The sequence below is a fragment of the Oculina patagonica genome, chromosome 12, assembly GCF_052425735.1.
Source record: "Oculina patagonica isolate OP01 chromosome 12, crgOcupat, whole genome shotgun sequence".
In the NCBI taxonomy this organism is placed as follows: Eukaryota; Metazoa; Cnidaria; class Anthozoa; order Scleractinia; family Oculinidae; genus Oculina; species Oculina patagonica.
This window is the reverse complement of record NC_135769.1, coordinates 29,742,513-29,756,544: the sequence shown is the minus strand read 5'-3', so window position 1 is coordinate 29,756,544 and position 14,032 is coordinate 29,742,513. Positions and strand designations below refer to the sequence as shown.

General features: G+C 39.2%; 1 protein-coding gene across 1 annotated transcript in view; it reads right to left on the bottom strand.

Annotated features, from left to right (window-relative positions):
- Positions 1–1,414: 1,414 nt before the first annotated feature.
- Positions 1,415–14,032, bottom strand: part of LOC144634029 (TATA-binding protein-associated factor 172-like) — a 34,160-nt gene continuing 21,542 nt past the window's right edge. Inside the window, exons 30-44 of the mRNA XM_078492967.1 lie at positions 11,169–11,229; positions 9,653–9,729; positions 9,253–9,404; positions 9,024–9,101; positions 8,854–8,917; positions 8,709–8,774; positions 8,209–8,350; positions 7,530–7,660; positions 7,091–7,216; positions 6,254–6,402; positions 5,390–5,539; positions 4,796–4,873; positions 4,237–4,366; positions 3,373–3,464; positions 1,415–2,378 (exon numbers count right to left, since the gene is read on the bottom strand). Coding sequence (XP_078349093.1) covers positions 2,117–2,378; positions 3,373–3,464; positions 4,237–4,366; positions 4,796–4,873; positions 5,390–5,539; positions 6,254–6,402; positions 7,091–7,216; positions 7,530–7,660; positions 8,209–8,350; positions 8,709–8,774; positions 8,854–8,917; positions 9,024–9,101; positions 9,253–9,404; positions 9,653–9,729; positions 11,169–11,229 — 1,758 coding nt within the window. The 3' untranslated portion in view covers positions 1,415–2,116. The remainder of the gene's footprint in view (positions 2,379–3,372; positions 3,465–4,236; positions 4,367–4,795; positions 4,874–5,389; positions 5,540–6,253; positions 6,403–7,090; positions 7,217–7,529; positions 7,661–8,208; positions 8,351–8,708; positions 8,775–8,853; positions 8,918–9,023; positions 9,102–9,252; positions 9,405–9,652; positions 9,730–11,168; positions 11,230–14,032) is intronic.

Sequence of the window (14,032 nt, the reverse complement as noted above, 5' to 3'; positions counted from 1 at the left end):
GTAAAACCACCACCCCGTTAAGACCCTCTTATCATAACAAAATATACCCCCCAGTTAACGACTTTCTTTTATACATTTTTTTGTGCTTGTTTGTTTGTTTGTTTAAATAGGTAAGGCAATATATTCTTATGGAAATACTGCAATAGATTGTTGTTTTTGTTGTTGTTATCACCCGTTTACTTGAGAGGGTTGATACATTTCAAATAAAACATCATTTACTCCTGAAACGAATAAGGGACTGTGACGGCTGAGTTAAGTTTATTTTATTAACTTTTGCCAAAAACTCGCTATGAAACTTTATGTTTGCAAAGAAATAACTTCTATGGATCTAAATGACAAGGCCATAGCTTAATTACAACCAATGCAAATGTGTTTTCCGGGCGTTATACTTTACAAGCAAACCACATAAACTTTGAACTGTTCATCCCAAAAACTTTTCAAAAACCCATATCGCATTCCGTTTTAATCTTTGTCGCTTTTGGCCATCCGTTCCTTTTGTATTTGTTGTGTTATTGAAATGTTCGTTCGCTGTTTTAAGAGGTTAATTTTACATTTCAACAAATTTGATAGTCATTTCCGTTGCCTAAGTTTAGCTAAAATCCGTGACACAGTCCCTTTAACGAAGAAAGTCGAGTTTAGAAACTTTCATGACTTCCCCCTATTCCTTGTTATATTGTCGTGTCTTGGTTGGGCAGGTGGTTTGCCTTTTTATAGAACTTCTTGTTTAACGATGTTTTGTTTTCTGCTTGGCATGGTTTCCGTTATCCGTGAGTGATGGAAAGAGAAAATAAGGCCCCCTTATTTTCTCTTGGTGATGCCTCTAATGCTTTTTTCCCGTCATTGGGGCCAAACGCATTACAGAGGTTTTTTCGTTCTTTTCAAAGGGAAGCGTCGCAAGTTCGATCTTGGAATACGGGGCAACTGTCAGAAACACTCTATCTATCACAGTGGGAGAACCAATCAGATTCGTGGGTTTCCAATTGCGTCTACAATACGATAATGTGGTTGAGCTAAAAAAAATAGGTTTTTGTTGTTTCCCAGAGTTTTTTTTTTTCTTTTTTCCTCTACACGCCCTGGTTGTTTTAATGATGGATAATGTTTACCGAATTAAACACTATCCAGTGGATAGCGCAGTATGTTTTGTCAACACTGGATAGCGATTCATCCTGTGGATAGCGTTATCCACATGGGCCCAGTTGTTCAAAGGGTGGATAACGCTATACACCGGAAAAATCACTATCCAGTGGATAAGTGTTCACAAAACATACTGCGCTATCCACCGGATAGTGATTTATCCAGTGGATAGCGTTATCCATCTTTCAAACAAATGGGCAAATGGGGCCTGTTGAACAACCAGGGCCTGAAGTGAAATAGTCTTACTAACTCTTTCGATAACCAAGGGGCAAGCCACTGCAAAGTTAACAATAACAACAACTTTTATTTCAGCAAGGCTTTTCCTCATTGGAGAGCAAAGTGATTCCTGGGAGTCTAAGAACGAGTAGGATGGTCCCGGGGTACCTGAGGCAAAAATAGACCCGTGTGTTCCTTTAGTTGTCAACTATATCAAGTCTTGGAAGCCTCTATCACTTATTTATTCTGAATTATAAACTGTAGTCTTTGTGTTTTTCCTTAACTTGCAAATAATTGCAATTTTCTCAAATGCACTCTAGGCAGCAACCTTTTCAGTACCCAGTTTGTTTGTCTTTTCTTTCCCCGCCATTGCTTTGATCTCGTCCATCTCTAAAGTGTTACCCACTTATCAAATTACTTATCTCCGGCTATTGCCCGCAGATTGGTAACCGTCCAATTTCCTGAATTGCTTCTGCTTCAGTTTGTTTTCTAGATCTGAGTTCAAAAACAACTAACACCGTAAGTGTCCTTAACGAATTTTTCTTTAAACCTGGGATTTTTCTTGTGTAATCTCTTCTTCTATTTCTTTTTACAAATCACAGTTCAATGTTACAACAACTGTAGAAGAATCCACGCATCGTTGATTGGTAAAAGATTGACTTCAACGGCAGTACTTTTCGCAGCTTCGGCTCATCTAAGTTTTGTAAACACGGCTCGCAACTTCACCTCTACCACTAAGCGGACAGACCTTCTCTTACTTTGAATTTCACTTGAGCGACCCAATAAAATTGTCCAAGTTATATTCCGTTTCATACTGTTCCTCGTCCCACAACTCTCCTAGATTTTCCACCACGGCTTTGAGCGAGGTCTTGCCAGTTTCGCCTTGCTGTTGTGCGGGTGTCTTCTCTTTCTTTTTCTCTTTGTCGACAGAGAACAGATCAAGAAGCTGTCCCGTGTCCATGGTCGTTAGGCTTGAGTTGTCTTGTGTGATGACTGTGTTGGCGATGTTCAGTTTAAATTTCTGAAGCCTAGAAACAGAAAAGTGCAAGAAGGTTAAAGGGACTGTGTCACGGCCGAGTTAGGTTTATTTTATTACATTTTGCCAAATTCTTGCTATGAATCTCAATGTTTGCAAAGAAACTACTTCTATGGATCCAAATGGCAAAACCATAGCTTTCTTGCAACCAAATGTGACTCCCGGGCGTTATAATTTAAAGCTACAAGCAAACGAGATTAACTTTGAAAACTGTTCAGCCCCACAAAATTTCAAAAGTCCATATTGTAATCCGTTTTAATCTTCGTCACTTTTGGCCATCCGTACCTTCTTTTGTATCATTTTGTTGTTTTATTGAAATGTTCCTTCACTGTTTTAAGAGGTTACTTTCAACGAATTTGATGGTCATTTCCCATGCCTAAATTTGGCTAAAATCCGTGACACAGTCCCTTTAAAGAAAAGATGCTCTTTGGGCCAGTCACGCGTTGGAAAAAAAGGTTGCGTCACGAGCCCAGATCACGTCTGCGTAGGAGGCTCGGAGGGTCTTGGATCAGGAGAGGAGTGAAGTTAAATAGACCTTTTCATGGTAAAAATCTGTCATATTTAAAATGGGGCAAACGTAGCGCGGAATACTGACTTTGTATGACAATTCTATTAATTTTCAGGTAAAGTTACCTTACAATTGACAACAAATGGGGTGTACCTCCAAAACCTACCAAGTGGGGTGGCTTGGTAAGACGTTCATTTAAATCATAATTTGTAATCATAGTAGTTTTTCTTGATCAATTCTGTCCAAGGGGGAAAGGCGCAATGAGGTTAAACCTATGTGAAGCACCAACACGTGAAACAAGGCTAGACCACAACACCGGGAACTTTGTGCCCTACTACGACTGTTCCACATGCCAAAAGTATCTTCAAAACAAAATACACTTGGAAGATAGCCGAGGCTTATTAAACACCAAACCTCTTAAAAGGGGGCTTAGTAGAGCTTCCACTGTGACAGGAAATTTCCTGAACGTAAAACCTACCCCATAATCTTTTCCTCAAGCGTTCCCCGTGTAATCAGTCTGTACACGTTAACAACTTTCTTCTGTCCAATACGGTGCGCTCTGTCCATGGCCTGAAAAGACAACGAAAGGAATGAAAAGACAAAGAAAAAAGGAAATCTTTTGACGCCCAAGTGCCGGGCTCATAGCATTCAGCGCTTACTCTGAATTCTGTAGCACGAAGCAAATAAGCGTATTACTTCTTCTCTCGGATGGGATACTAGTCCAAAGCGAGTTACTCGCAGCATTCTGTCAGGCTGTCCGAGAAATTGAGAAATTCGCCAGTACCAATTTATAGGCATGGATGAAGAGAGGCACTGCGAGAGTAAAGTGTCTCGCCCAAGAACACGACACAATGACCCCAGCCAGAGCTCGAACCCGGACCAGCCGATCCGGAGTCCAGCACGCTAACCAATAATGATAATGATAATGATAATGCATTTATATAGCATATTTTCTATATGTATATGTTCAAATGCGCAGTACACACACTGTAAATTACTACATAAAGGCCAGACCACAACACTGGAAGCTTCGTGCCCTACTCTTTGCAAATATAGTGTGTGGGTTCTTTAACGTCCCCTGTTATAAGACTGAAGATACAGAAGACGAGTCCTACGGTTCATCGTCCTTTTCCGAGAAGACTAGAATGTCTAACCATTTGCAGATATAATTACAAAGGCGGCACATGTAATTACAAAGGCAACTACGCCTCCCACACGAAAACAAAACGGCCGAGGTATTAAAATTTGTCAAAATTATTCAAACAGAACATTTGGTAAAGAACGGTAAAAATTCGATCTGTAGAATAGGGCGAGGGGAGGGGAGTGTCGAGAGGTCACGCACTTGTAAATCTTTCATTGGGTTCCAGTCGTGCTCCACAAACACAACGGTGTCGGCTCCAGTCAAGTTTAGTCCCAGTCCTCCAACATGTGTTGTAAGCAGCAAAATGTCGATGGATGGATCGTTGTTAAATCTAAATGCATACAAGGAAAACACGAGAGACAGTTTAGCAAATTTTTCAATCAAATTAATTAATGTGAAACCCCTCACAATCGACTGAGATCACTGTTTACACTTGTTTTGAAATTATGATAAGCGCCAGTTCATAAAACAAGCTAGTTCAAATTTTTGTGTTAAAAATGTAGCTTCGTAGCTGGGTCATTTAGTAGGTTCATCTGTGACACGCGTCCTCTCTTCATAGTACTTCGATCAGTAATCTATTTACTACTTTCAACGATGAAAACAACTACCATGATTCCCTGTAGGCGCACGTAATAGAGGGAATCGGGCATTGTAGCTCAAACTGGAAATTCTAACTCAAGCTCATGAAAGTTATGCACTCTACATCAATTACCAAACTCTTTAGCGTTAGATTGAGTTATGACTCTCAAAGGACACTTACCTTTGAACAAGCGCGTGACGGGAGCCCGCAGGTGTGCTTCCATCAAGTCTAAGGTACGTCACAGTGGGCATGTGTTTTCTGCATGAGTCAAACAACCCAAAGGTTAAGGATTAAGGCATTGATTGACATATACTGAACAACTTAAGGTCATTATTATACATGGTCGCCACAGAAATCAGTTTTCAAATACCAAAACTTTTCTCTAATTAAAATACATTTTCCCTTAAAAAAAAAATGTCAGATATAGTAGCAGCCAGTAGCCTCCAGCCTCCGCTTTACCCCCAAAAAGACAAGCAAAAAAAAAAAAAGAACAACACATCGCTAAGATCACATTGACCTGACATCAATGGTACTAAATCAGCGGTGTTTCAATTTCAATTTTCCCTGTCTTTTCTTGGAAGGTCAATTTTCCCTGACTAAAATAAAAATAAATATACAAACGTCCCTGACATTTCTTCAGATGTCAATATTCCCTGATTAAAAATAAAATTCCCTGACTTTCCCTAGCCTTCAAAAAGTTTTATTTTCTCTGACCATTTCCAGACCTGTGACAACCCTGTAACAGAAGAACGAATCAGTTCAAAGCGTTCTTACTTGAGCAGGTCATTTTCAACAATGTCCAACATGCTCTTCAGTTGACAGAATAACAGCACACGGTGCTGAGACACAACAGGGTCTGACGATAAGTCACTGGAGCCTGGAGACGAGGAACTCACTCCTATCCCACAATCCAACAGCAGCTGCCTGTAGATCAATCAACATCAAACAGTTTGAAAACGTGTAAGAAACGTGTAAGGTACTCTAACTCTACGAAGCTTGGTGCTCGTTTACACCCGCTTTCAGTGTTACGTGCATAGCGGCTTTCTATTGGCATCCATCTTTCGACATGCTAAACAAACAACACGGTTCGAAATCCGCCAATCACAGCCCACTAGCATGACCTTCTGACCTTGTGGGCTCATTTGCATGAAACCAACAACGGTATGTATCGGTTTTGATTGGCTCATTTCAAACAGCACATTGCAAGACGGTGTCGAAAGATGATGTTGAAAGATGGATGTAAAAAGAAAGCTATGCACGTAACACTAACAGCAGGTGTAATAATCTAATAAACTTTCATGCCTCTAGACTTTGGATATGAGCATGTTCCTAGAATGGCGCAATCCCGATGATATTTTCACTCAGTCAGTGAAGGCTTTAATAAATGTGAAATTGAAGACGATTATTATGAGAAGGATCTTAAGTAACTGTCTAAAACTTTTCTCGGACGCATGCATAGGTCTCTTTCTTGTAAAATATTCGTCCATCAGTAACTTTGTCACGAGCAACTTTCTGGCTTCAAAATTTTCCTTAACTCGTAAGTTTAAACCAAATTTTCTTTCAAACCAAGCAAAAAAGACTACGCCACTGCAAACCATCTAAAGAAAAACTAAAAATGTTTATTTCCCGAGAACATACTTGAGGGCGACTAGTTTGGCGGCGTGTTGAATGTCCCGAATGGAGATATTCTGTTGATGTAGTTGGTCCATAACCTTGTCGTATTCTGGATGATTGGCAGTGAGCACCAGGAGAGGGTGGTTACACAGCTTGCGGAGATACTGGAGGGCCTGGGGACAAGTCACACAAAAAGAAAGTTGACTTATTGGCGCCAAAGTTGATGAGTTCAGTCCGAATTTGAGGGCAAACAGATCAAAGCAAAATTTGTTGTACAAGGTATTAATTTTGCAAGCATACTTTAAGGGACTGTGTCACGGCTCTGGTTACTCTTTTTCATTAAATTTTAGTAAACACTTGCTAGGAAACTTAAAGGGAATCTCGACTGTAAAACAGTTCTGGTCAAATAATAAGTTTACCACAGTCTCTTCAATTGTTGTCCATCCGTACCTTCTTTTGTATTTGCTGCGTTATTGAAATGGTCTTTCACTGTTTTAAATGATTATTTTTAATATTTCACTCAATTGGGTTGCCATTTTCCGACACTTAAATTTGGCTAAAATCCGACAGTTCCTTTACACGTTGAAACCGTTTCACCATAGTACGCCAGAATCGTACAGGAAAGAATTTAAACTTGTTAAATTCTAGGTTGTAAACACGGTAGGAAACGTTGCTAAGTGAGAAATCATTTTATTCTTCTTGGTTAGATTGTTTAGTATGGCAAAAACAATGATGAAGAGGCATAGACAATGAGGAATAAAGAGACAGAAAAAGAAATAAGAGGGGCGAGAATCGCTTGGAAATGTTAGACGTAATATTTTGAACCTAGGAATGAAAAGGAAAAATAAAAGGAAAACCAACCTGAAAGATGTGTGGAGTATCTTTATTTCTTCTTTTTTCTTCATTCTCGTCATCATCAATGTGTGACACAGATTCCTCTAAACCTCTCTTCACCTGAGACTTAGCAAAGTCCTCATACAACTGAACCTGCAGGATAAAGTGGCTCTCTGTTAACAAAGTTCCTGACTCAAGCGACGAAGCAAGCTGCTAAAAGGAACCAAAAGATGCTCGTAGGTTCTGGAAAAAATCCGAAGATGATCCAAGATTCTCAAATGCAGTCGAAAACACTCGAAGAAACCCGACAATACTGGAAGACACTTGAAAAATTCCCGAAGATGTTTGAAGTTTTCGGCGATTCTCTATGCTATGAGAAGCTACTCGACGATACTAGAAGATAGTCAAAGTTACTTAAAATAGTGTATATCTTCTTTTGAGTTATATGTACAATGACAGAACCGACCTGAAGTGGACTCAGTTCACAGTAGTAGTCTTGGATGATCTTAGGTGGAAGATCTTGTAGTACATCTTCCTTCAGGCGCCTCAAGAGGAACGGTAGCACCTGACGATGAAGGGCCTCCATGGCGAGAGCCCCTGAATAATTAAAACAAAAAATAAATTATGTAATTGCAATGAGACGATTAAAAATACAAGTAAACCCGTTAATGAAATCAGTTTTTAGCTTACTGGGAGCTTAGGAAGATAAAGTTTTTTTCATGCACACGCATTTTACATGTACAAAACCAAAGTTTGACTAGGTTTCCGCTAGCATGAAGAGACTAGTAGTCCATGGTGTAGAAAGTCACTATGAGAGCAAAGTTTTTAGTCCAAGAACACAACGAAATGACCCAGGCTCGTACCTCTGACCCTCAGTGTCATGCATTGGTCGTAAGGCCTTTTTGCCTTCCATCCTCTAAAAACAAGCTCGATATAACTTGGGCGCTTTCCATTTGTTAGAACTGGCTGGTGAAATGGGACTTTTCCACGACATTTTCCCACAAATCCACCATAACAATGTATATTATTTATATATGAACAGAACAAACCTGACTAACAACCTAATTCTATTCTCGAACATACGGGTCTGGCCGGCCAGATCTGACAAAGGTAAAGCGCCCTAAGATTGTTTCATGGATACATACCAGCCTCTTGTTCTTTGGAGGAAGATTTAGCATCTCTACTTTGCAGGATGGGTTTACCAAACCGAGCTTGAAACTGCTTTTCACTTCCTAAGAAACCAGGCATCAGGAAATCAAACAGCGACCACAGCTCCAGGACATTGTTCTGAAAACAAAACACACAAATTCTACCATTACTGAGGTGACAAGCAGAGTTAAGACCGGTCTCAATCAAAACCGTAAATCTGTGATGCAGTGAAGAACCCATGCGAGTTTAGAGAAACAAAGTACGCACAACGTAAATAGACATATCAATTACCGAGCTCCCGTTTTTTCCACCCGCAGCGTTCGAGCTTCTGTTGTTAAATATGTCTCAGGAGCTTGTTAGAAAGTGAACATGCATTGACTTCGAATTGGAATAGGCCCTGTTAGGGAGTAGTGGTTTTCGCAGAGGGAGGAAAACCGCAGAACGCAGAGAAAAACCCTCGGAGCAAGGAAGAGAACCAACAAAACCTGCATCTTACCTGGATTGGTGTTCCTGAAAGGATAAGTCGATGGCTAGCCCTCAGCTGCTTGATGACTTTCGCAAGCTGAAAACAGAGCAACCCCACATTTAACTGATTGGACTGTCTCGTTCAACACTCGTGGCAAATCAATAACATAACATACCTTTGTTTTGCCATTCTTGATAATATGGCCCTCATCAAGGATACAGTAGTTCCAGTGGACCGATCTGTTCAATTTAAAAGAAACAGACGTACATATAAGACATTTAGATAAGGTATGCCTAGTGTAAAACTAATGTTTCTACAAGCAGAAGTTTTTGTTGCTAGACTAACCTGAAGAAATCACCGTCATTTCTAACGATGTCGTATGACGCTACCACTAGACTGTGATTCTTGACTTTGTTGCGAAGCCTGCAACAAGAAAAGAAGTACACAAGCGTTAAGTGACCATCTATTAATGTAAGCGAAAAGGACCGGGAAAACCCTGGCCTAGTGCATTACCACAGGACATGTTGGAAAGTGGAAATGAACCCAGAAACGTAGCTGAACATGATGCAGTTACCTCTGTCTCTCTGCTGGTGGACCTGTATAGTGTAGTGGTTTGAGGAAATCTTTATTGAGAAACTTCTCCACCTCATACACCCAGTGTCCTGTTAGTGTAGGAGGGCAGATCACGAGAGAAGGCAGTGGCTTGCAATCACTGTTACCTGTTTCCTGTTCCAAGAAATGAATGGAGACTTAAAAACTAATCACAACTCACAATGTCTTGTGGCACTGGGCAACATCAACCCTCAAAACCTGTCAACTTTCATATGAAAGTTTTCTGACACTATCGCATTAAGAAACCATACATGTATATAGGTTTGACCAATTCCATAATTCAACGAAGGCAAATTTAGGGAATAAATTAGTCTGGAAGTCCTAAGTAGTACATTTCCACTGTGTTATAATTAAGCAGTTACCTTGTATGCTGTAGCTTTTGTGTGGTGATCACCTGCTATAATGCAGATAGACTGAAGAGTTTTACCAAGACCCATATCTGAACACAGTGTCAAGGTAGCTATGATCCTCGAATCATCGACACATAAGGAATCTATCTTTTACAAGCACAGAACCTAAACGACGTCAAAAGGCCATAGCTTTCTTGGAACAACAAATGTTGTAGATACATCACAGCAATTACAGTAACAGTAAGTGTTTCTAAGTGAAGTCTGTTCTGATCTCAATGATTGAAGAAGCCAGCATGGTTCATTGGTACTGGTGCTTCGGATTGCGAAGATTTTTGGTCTAAACTGTTCTGAAATTAGTCGTAGGCAACTTAACCATGAATAAACATTAATATCTTTGAACATCTAAAGGAATATATAACCTTAATTTGCGAATAAAAAATCAGGCTACGGCTATAAATATCGATATTTCGAAGACGTGAGGAAACAACAAAATTGCAGTCCGTTTCCATCCGTGCCATCCGCAGCCAAAGATGCTCGTTGTCAGTTTCGTGCTTTAATATAGCAATTTGTAATAAAATTAGCAGGGGGGGGGGGGGGGGAAGAAACGAGGTCTGGGACCGAGTAGCGATGCTCTCACAACTTGCAAAGCGATCAATTCACGATGTAGTCAGCGGTTTTTGGACGATGATGCAACAGGCAATCTTTTCCCGCGAAATGGAAGCTGCTATGCCGTGGAATCACTTATTATATAGGGGTTCAATTCTCTTAACTAAAAATCTAAAAGCAGCGTGTTTATCCGAAAATTTCGCCATCGTCGTGTAGTTTTAAGAACGCAGAATTTTGTGATGCCGTGCTACTTTTCAGTGCTGAAATGCAAATGTTTGTACCACGATTTTCAACTGGCCCACATGGGGATTGTAAATGAAGTAAAACAAAGAAAGACCAAGTCAACAAACAACCTCGAAACAATAGAGCAAGAACAATAGCTCCGACCAGCGCGGGAATATTCGATCGCCACGTTTTCATTACCATTTCCGTGATGGTTTTATTTCATAACAAACACCACATATTGACACCAAGAACCTTTCCGGAGAAATTTTCGCTGCTTTAAAGACAAAACTTAGAAAGTCTTTTTAATTACTACATATATAAAAAATCGAACTCTCTCACTGGTCCCATGTTGTTATTGTTTTGACAAGTTCACAAAGAAAGGAGCTGCTCATGCGCCTTAGAGACATCCGCTGACTACCGCCTCGATGATTGCTTTGCAAGTTGTGAGAGCATCGCTCAGATTTCATATAAGAGAATGTATGGGAAGTTGCTTCCCCCCCCCCCCCCCTGAAAATTAGACTATAATCTTTAGGTTTCCTGTGACACAAATATAAATTTTGGCGGTTCAAAAATCAGTTAAATTCGGTGACATAGTCCCTTTAACAACTCGAAAAGGGGAAGAGGATGTGACCAAACAGTTGTGATGTAGATTGTAACTAAATATCAGTAAAAAAAAAACTACAAGGTAAAAGGATACCATCGCACAAAATACCATGCAGCTTGTACCTGTTGAGGAATGCCAACCAGTTCACACCATCCTACAGTGAACAGAATGAGAGAAGAACAAATCAAACTGCTTCATGAAAATTAAAAACGCTGCTTTTATGCTATAGAATCATTATCAGCAGTAATAATAAATAATAAATATGAGCAGTGAGCTATATTCATCACGCTGCAATCAGTGAGGAATGCCAACCAGTTCACACCATCCTACAGTGAACAAGAAGAACAAATCAAACTGCTTTATGATAACTGAAAACGTTGCTTTCCTGCTATAGAATCATTATCAGCAGTGAAATAAAATGAAATACTTTTTTAAAGTGTCTGAGGTATTTAGCTTAAAAAAACTAATTGTGGACACTATTTACATTATTATATATCTAAGCTATTTAAAGTTAAAATATTTACACTTAAATTCTAAGAAAAAAAGAAAAAAAAGAACCGTACTACATAGATAAATTAGACTAGTCGGTATTTGCGTAAAGTCATTCTCAGATAAATCAAGGGGCATTTTTTAGTAAAAGTTGGTAACAGTAGTTTTCTTAAGTTATTTGACCTGCTGAAAACGAAAATGCTTGTTACCAAAATGTTTTTTGCGATCTTCAGTCCCAAAATGACGTCACAAATAAAGACACCAAAGATGACGTCATTACACCGTTAACCCTATCAGTAACTTCCTGAATATTAAAGCAATCACAATGAAATTTAGAGGATATATAGTATGTCCAAAAATCTATTTTTTTGTAATACGTCATGCGTAATGGTTACGTCACATCACGTGACAATTACATCATGATGTCAAAACAGGCGCCATCTTGGATCCGCCATCTTGGATTTCATAATTTTCCCAAAACGTCAGAAAATCGCCCAAAATTACTAAAAAAAGTACTCAAAATAAATAAAACGTTGCAAAAAAAACTAAAAAGGTGAAAATAATTGCATTAATGTTAACTTAATTTCATTAATAGAACACAAAAATTACAAATTTTGGAAAAGAAAAATATGCCCTTGACGACGAATTTGTAACACAAAGATCCGAAGAAAAGGTCAATTTCACGTTTTGTTGGAACTACATGGAAATGGACTCTATCCTCTTAATTCTCACACGGGCTCATAGAGAGGGGATATGGGATCTGTACTTGCAAGTTTCCGCCCGATGTTGCCATATGAAGGGAAACTTCCTTTTCAAGTGAAATGCAAGGAAATTCAGCCAGGTCAGTGCTGATCACAGTCTTGAATGGGTAAATGGGATAGGGAAAAGAGCAGGAGGGATCGTGGACGTATCCAAGAAGCAATCAGCATTGAGTAGAGCGGCACTGTTCTATAATCCTCTGTCACAGATTGCTGATATTACACACACAATGTTTGGATTGAGCCAAGAAGTTTTCCCGCAACAAGTCTACTCCTGGTAGGAAAGATTGGGGCAAGAAGGATGAATCTTTATTGCTCGCCATCCTTAAGTAATTAAAAGTATTTTCGCCACCAGAAAATCAAACCAGACTTTATAGCATTGCCACGAACGATCTGTTGCTGTTAAATACCAAAGAGCTTGGTCATTTGGAATTTGTGGTACAAAAGGTTGGAAACTGTGTCTTGACAGGAGCAAGATGAATCGTCAAAGATGAAATTCTGGGACACGATGCACAAGAATAACGCTCCAACTTTCGATAACTTAAAAGCCTTATCATTGCCTATAAAGCTGGTTGTTCAGTACTTTTATTTCTTCTAAGATATATTTGAAGCAAAAACACCGCCAATATGAATAAGTATAAGGCAAAAATGTAAATGACTATTTCCTAATAGCGAAACGTCCAAGGAATGTGTTTGTATTTTTTAAATGAAACCGTTCTTTTTTATAGACCCAACGAAGATTCCATAACGGTAAAGGTATAGATCTCAGTTGTTTCTTTAACTTTTAGCCACAGTTGAACAGCCTACATGTATAAAGTCGACAGTATTTATTATATTTTTCATTCAGCATTTCAATTATCCTGTCGCTGTGTAGTTAAATGGCAAGCTATCTGTGGCGTCATTACATGACGCCACAGGCTGCCTGGAATGCTTTCTGTGGCCTATTCTAAAAAAAGGCAGGAACTAGGTTGGAGGCAATTTATTTGGTATAAAAAGATGCAAATATAGTGCATACGGCTTAGAACCTATTTTTTATCCACAAAGTTAACCCTATCCAGACCGGTAGGGGAAGGTGGGAGGGGGAAGTAACCGCGCTAACTTTGAACGCTTATAACTTTTTCAAGATTTAACCGAACGCTGCCAACTTTGCGAGTTTATCTAAAATTTAACTGGGAATAATTTGGTAGGATAGGTTGTTGTTTGGGGAACTTGACATTACAATGGCAATGGCACTTTGACAGGAATTTTTTCCAAAATTTGTGATTTTTGTGTTCCATTAATGAAATTACTAGAACACAAAATCTTTTTAGGTTTTTTGTTTTGCACCGTTTTATTTATTTTGAGTACTTTTCAGTAACTTTGGGCGATTTTCTGACGTTTTGGAAAAAAATTTGAAATTCAAGATGGCGGATCCAAGATAGCGCCTGTTTTGACATTATGATGTAATTGTCACGTGATGTGACGTAATCATCCCACGTGACGTATAACAAAAGATAGATTTTTGGACAAACTATATATCCTCTAAGTTTCATTGTGATTGCTTCAATATTCTGGAAGTTACGGTTGGGGTTAACAGTACAATGACAACATTTTAGGTGCCTTTTTGTGACGTCATTTTCAGACTGAAGATTGCAAAAGAATTTTTGGTAACAAGCATTTTCGTTTTCAGCAGATCAAATTACCTAAGAAAAATCCTGTTACCGACTTTTA